The sequence below is a fragment of the Ostrea edulis genome, chromosome 3 (assembly GCF_947568905.1).
Source record: "Ostrea edulis chromosome 3, xbOstEdul1.1, whole genome shotgun sequence".
In the NCBI taxonomy this organism is placed as follows: Eukaryota; Metazoa; Mollusca; class Bivalvia; order Ostreida; family Ostreidae; genus Ostrea; species Ostrea edulis.
The window spans coordinates 62,216,582-62,222,983 of NC_079166.1; the positions used below are offsets into that span (position 1 = coordinate 62,216,582).

At 38.7% G+C, this 6,402-nt stretch overlaps 1 protein-coding gene across 1 annotated transcript in view; it reads right to left on the reverse strand.

The window, feature by feature from the left end:
• Nucleotides 1-6,010, reverse strand: part of LOC130053612 (uncharacterized) — a 27,607-nt gene extending 21,597 nt beyond the window's left edge. The window contains exon 1 of the mRNA XM_056160972.1: nt 5,427-6,010. Within this exon, the coding sequence (XP_056016947.1) occupies nt 5,427-5,807 (381 nt within the window). The 5' untranslated portion in view covers nt 5,808-6,010. The remainder of the gene's footprint in view (nt 1-5,426) is intronic.
• Nucleotides 6,011-6,402: the final 392 nt, after the last annotated feature.

Genomic DNA, 6,402 nt, shown 5'->3' on the forward strand with positions numbered 1-6,402 from the left:
AGTCAGTAATCTTGCTCGTTACGTAATGTGTATAATGTAAATCGTTTCTGTCCCTGTGTAAACCTCCTGGACCTTTTGTCACTGTCTATCTATCCTCCCGGAAGGTATCATATAAGCGAATTCCGTATTCTCCGTCCGTTTTTATGTCCTTGACACTTTTCTTAATTTGAAAATAAGTGTCAAATTACATTTTAAAGGACTTTTGCTGAATTTCCTTTTCACTTATCTAATTTTTTATTTTGTCACTCCAGGTTGGGGTACTTACTGACGGCTATAAATCACATGTAGTGTGGTGAGATACTATCGCAAACACGTGTATGTGTAATTTTTGTGTACATCCTCCTCTGCATCGTCGGATGCCCACGGGAGATCTCGTCTTTTAAGATAGGTAATGACGAGTAAATGAAGAAATCAGCCGTGGGTATCCGACGATGCCTCTTTTAAAATAAATTAAACCTTTGTACATTATAGATTTGTGAGTATAGGTGCACAATCCTTAGTTAGTTCTCTCCACGCCAAAAGGCCGCGACACACACACTCACCTCTCTATCTCCAAATCACTGTCTCTTGCTACCATTTCGACCTCATCCCAGCTTCTCCATCTTGCACTTCTTCCTGCTTCTGCTGTCCTTCTCCAGGTTGTTTTCGGTCTCCCTCGTGTCCTTTCCCCTCTGGTGTCCACTCTAAAGCCGTCTTACAGTTGTTGTCACCTTCCCTCCGTACCTCGTGTCCTTTCCCCTCTGGTGTCCACTCTAACGCCGTTTCACAATCGTTGTCCCCTTCCCTCCATACCACGTGTCCTATCCAGCTGCACCACCGTCTCCTCAGTTCATTGTTTATTGCCTTCATGTCCGCCCTGTCTGCCATTTCCCTATTGCCACCATCTGATGTCGCTTTATCCCTAGGATTCCCCGCAAGTATCTGAACTGGAATGCATCTCGTTTCTTCTCTGCCTTTGTCACCTTCCACCTTTCGCTTTCATATAGCAGCTCTGGCCTCACTAGTGACTGGAATAGCTTGACCTTCGCTCTAACTCCAATGTTCGCTGCACTCCATACTTTCCCCATAGTCGTCTATAGTCTGTCCTTGTCTTGTTTGTCCTGATCTTGATGTCTGGTGATCCTCCTCCTGATCTTGTCGCTCTTGCTCCCAGGTAAACAAACTCTTCCACATCTCCCACATCATCTTCCCCAACCTTTGCTTTGTCTTTTCATTATCTTGCATTTCCTGCTTTTCAGACTCAATCCTACTCTCTCTGTTTCCTCTCTCACTCTTGTTTCTTTGTCGGTATGCGTTCGTCCACAGAATCCAAGTCTTCTAATACTGTGTCATAAACTTTCACCCGATAATCCACCGCTTTTTTATCACGTGGTCTATTGTCAATAGGAACAGGAAGCCTGACATGACACATCCCTGTTTAGAATCATTACATTTCGATTGATTGGTTGATTGTATTTTGCTTAACGCCCCTCTCAAGAATTTTCCACTCATTTGGAGAAGTCACCATTGCCGGTGAAGGGCTGTAAAATTTAGGCCTATGCTTACAGACTTTGAAGTTTGAGCAGGGAGGGATCTTTATCGTGCCACACCTGCTGTGACACGTGGCCTCGGTTTTTGCGGTCTCATCCGAAGGACCGCCCCATTTAGTCGTCTCTTACGACAAGCAAGGGGTACTGAGGACCTCATCTAACCCGGATCCCTAAGGAACATTACATTTTGATATTTGTATATAGGGATTGGGACAACTTTCCATCATCTTTTTGAAATGTATTAAAGATTTAGTCAATATATCAACAAAAGTATAGAAAATATTAATGAGATAAAAACATAAGTAAACATGCATCATTAGTTGCTAGATATAACACAGCCCGTCAGTATTTTTTATATACCCCTGACTTCATTAATCATTGTTGCGTCAAGAGGTTTATTGAAGATTATATGCTTTAATAAATCATTTTTCATGGCTCTATTTTTTTTTTCATAAAAGGGGCGGTGCATTGTACATGTTACAACCATCACCAAAGTAAAACAGAAATAATGCACATGTAGGAAGAGTAAAAAAAAAAAATTCCCGGTTGATTTTGGTACATTGTATTTTTCTTTTTTAATAAAAACTCTGGCTCAGTTTTTACTTTCCAACAAATTTCTGTCTGCTACAGATTCCCCCTACGTGACGTGACCATTATTTAAACCCCGCCTTATGACGTCCTAGGAATGACATCACAAAAAGATTGGCATCCATTTTGTTGCTACGGCAATATTGTTACGCATCATTCATTTTTTAAAAATAAATAAATAAGAAACATTCATCAAATTATATCAAATGCGTTTTACTAAATCAAATGAATAGGAATGAGAGTAATTTCTACTCATCTGATTCGGTATGAAGTAGATTGACATAGCTTACGCTTTTTATACCGTATAGCGGGTATATTCCGCGAGTCTAAAATTTGGTGATTTTCTGGCTGAAAAATATGCTAATAATTTTAGCGGAATAAATTTTGGTGGACAGGGAAGAGTTTTCTCTCTTTCAAATACTGAAGCCGCAATTGAATGCATATTTGGCGATTGAAATTTTGGCGGAACGCTATCTAACCGCTAAAATAAGCCAAAATTATAACCCCGCGGGAAAAACCCTGCTATACGGTTCATAATGCGTAAACTGTCCCAAGTTACATGTATATTGTATATTATTTTCATATATAGCGAAAATTAAAGTAACATTATTTCGGTTTTATGGCCCCAGAGGGATATATTGTTCCATATCGATTATAAGAAATAACATCTGTACTGTGTATAGCAACCACCACCCATTTTTTAAAAATTACCCAAATCAATAAAAATCAGGTGTAATTACCAATTTTGAGTATGCTGATTTCAAATCTGGATTCCTTTTACTCCAATTTCTTATAGAAAATGAGATATAGTGTCTCAAACACCCCTACCGTCAGGTTGCCAAAAACGGAAAATGTTTCATTTCGCATCAAAAAGTGACCCAACTTTATTTCTTGAAACACCATTACCCAAAACAATAAAAAGCAGGTGTAATTACCAATTTTGAGCATGCTGAATCCAATTCTGGATTCCTTTTACTCCACTTCCTTACAAAAATGAGGTATAGGGCCTTAAACACCCCTACCGTCAGGTTGTCAAAAATTGAAAATGTTCCATTTCACATTAAAAAGTGACCTGAAAGTTATTTCTTGAAATAAGGCATACAACAGAAAAGGAAAACAATTAATACTAAATTGTTCCATGAACATTCTTAGTTGTTTTGGAAAGAATATATCTCACCTCTGGACTTCACAGATACACGAAAGGAAGAGGAATACGGAGCGGATCAACGATCTTAAATTTAATAAGATTGGGCTATAGCCTAATGAACTGATGAACAGGAGCAAAAGTACAATTAATAGGAAAACTGATTTATTAAACAACAGCAAGTCTTTTCCGAGAACTTCTGGTAGAGCTGTCGGGGTTGGGGGGGTTGAGTTGCATCATTATCAGAATTTACCGAAACAGTGGACTCTCTGGACAGTCTGGGGGCTGAGCTAGTTGCATCAGAACTGACGGAAGCAGAAATATCTGGCCAGTCGGGGGGCTGAGTGGTATCAGAATGTATTATTTATTTATTTTTATTTTTTCAAAATTCAGAAATTTAAAAACTGCATGATCAGATTTTTTTGTAACACTAATAATTAATGTCCCTTTATTGCGATGACTCTACAAGTACAAACCATGATATTAAAAAAAAAATGAGATGAAATGATAGATAAATAAATAAATAAAATATTTGTAAGTTACTTTATTTATCTGTAAGTAAGTCACTTATTAAGTGTAACTTGTGGCAGTGCAACTTGCAAGTGAAAATTGCATCATCTGTAGCTTATGACCCCTTTTGCCTTGCCTTGTAATTAATATTGTTGAAAATTTGGCAAATAGCATTTTTAACCCCCCAGTCCATACCCCACTTTTCTTTAAACGTTAAAAATCCAGCTAATTCAGTGAGGAAGAAATGTAACTACCATATTTCGAATTTCCTCTAGACTATATCAAATTAAATACCGCACTGCTAATTCAGTCACAGATTGACACTGGTAGGGGAATGGGGACCTGGTCTGCGAGTATGATGGAAAAGGTTCTGATGAAAATAAAGATTCACTCATCATTCAGAAATGTATAAACATTGTATTATTGTATACCACCGGTACGTTGTGAGTACGTTAATAATGGGAGTTATCTTTCCTTGGATATCTAAATCAATCAAATACTATATGAACACGGGCAATTGTCGTCCATGTTTGACCTCAGTATAATTTATTCATGCATAAAATGTATCAATATGTCACTCTTTGTTGCGTATTTCACCGTTAAGTAAATGTTTACATATACTCGCTCTGCTTAATCCCTTCAATCTCAAAGGGATTTTCTGGAATATGCCTAATCACGTGAGATACGTTAAATATAGCTATTTTAGATCCGAACGATCAACTTCGCATCATTCGTAGGCTCTAGGTTTATCCATACTAGCCCGTAAAAAATAGGGTGGAACCTCGTCCCACTTTTCCTGTAGAAATAAAAATGGAACATGACGCGCCACCTAGCGAGCGTGGTTGTTGCTACTGTGTACGTACAAAAATCAGTTCGTAATTAAATCGCTTGTATACAAGGGACGTAACTCTGTAAAGCCACAAGAATTTTTAAAGAGTATATATGAACTGGTCATAATTTCACTTACGGCGTTAAGTAAGTGATAAATTCATAATGATTTCACACAGACATTTATCAGACACGACTTTATTTCATCAGTTACGTCCTCAATTCATCACTTCCACTGGTGTGGCTTATAACGACTGTACGGTTTGTGTCTCCGCATACTAAGTGCCGGCACCACAGTCATAACAACACTCCTTTTCCAAGAAATGATTATGTAAACGGATTCCTTATATTTAACCAATTCAAGTACATAAAAAACAATTTCACTTTCGTATCATTTATCTAAGTCTCACAGGCATACCCTATATCCGGTTTATTGACAAAGATTAGACTGAAAGTCAAAAATTAACATACGAAGTTATTAAGTTCGTTCTTCATTGTAGCAAAGGACTCGGTGCGTTTGGGGCGTCAAAATTAAATAATATACCTCAAAATTCTTTCATAGGGCGTATCTTTCCATTAATGATCATCATATGTTCATAAGTACTTATGTACCAGTGTGATACTATATGTCGGTTAGTTGTATACAGCCCTCTCCAGAATACCCACATGGAGACGTCACCATTACCGGTGATGGATTGCAAAAAGGCCTATGTTCGGGTATTGTAACTTATAAAGTCAATAAAGCTAAATAAACGCCACAGACTACAATAAAAATTATCAACTTTCTTACCGATGGAATCTTCATAATAAAGTTACACACGACCTACCCTATTTTTCTCCAGCTTGGCGGCAGCCTGGCGCTTGGGTTTAGGCTCGGGCGAAGAGAGGAAGGCAAGGTTGAGGTCGTCCACTTTCCTCTTCGGATAAAGCGATGGAATCGCACCAGGGCAGAGGCGTTTTTTCGCAGGAATTCCAAATTCCCTCATCAGTGAAAACTGAGCCTCGAAACATCCGTCCGTGAAATGTGCACTACAAACAACAGTATACTGTGACGGTCCTGTCCAGTCTGCACGGGTCAGTCTCACAAATCGAGTCCATGCTGCTCTCTGTCGCTCGTCCTTAGGGAAAACATGGACGGAAACGGTGTCCGAGGGTCTGTTGTTGCATCCTGCAACTACACACATGCGTCCCTTACTCTTACTTGCCATTTCTCTTCGAATATTTTCTTCTCTTGTACTCTCGTCTTGCTGTGAAAAAACCGCCAATGATGGGTTGTGACGTCAGATCCGGTATCACGTTTTCAGTCTCGTTTTCGGTATCGTAAAGGTGTGAATTTACGAAATAGGTTGTTTTTGTCCATTATATCGTGTATTGATTACATAATAACTGAGATAATTTTGCGATCGGTATTTATTTTGAAAAATACATAAGATAAACCAAACTGTATATTTGACTTCCGGGACTCTTTAAGGCCTTTGAGCAGGGGGGGATCTTTATCGTGCCACACCTGCTGTGACACGGGACCTCGATTTTTGCGGTCTCATCCGAAGGACCGCTCTATTTAAGATTACGTTAAAGTCTTGCCATTTTGACGTAACTTTATGCGACGTCATGAACAAAAAAGGCTCTGTCAAACAGGTGTATGTGAAAGGAGATTTAATAAAGAAACGTCATTTGTATATGATATACAGAGATTTAACAAATTGCCTGCAACGTCATTGACATAAAGTCAAAAACACTAGTGAAGACAAGTCGGTGCCTTGAGGACCTATAATTGTCATTTACAGACACAAGTATATATAC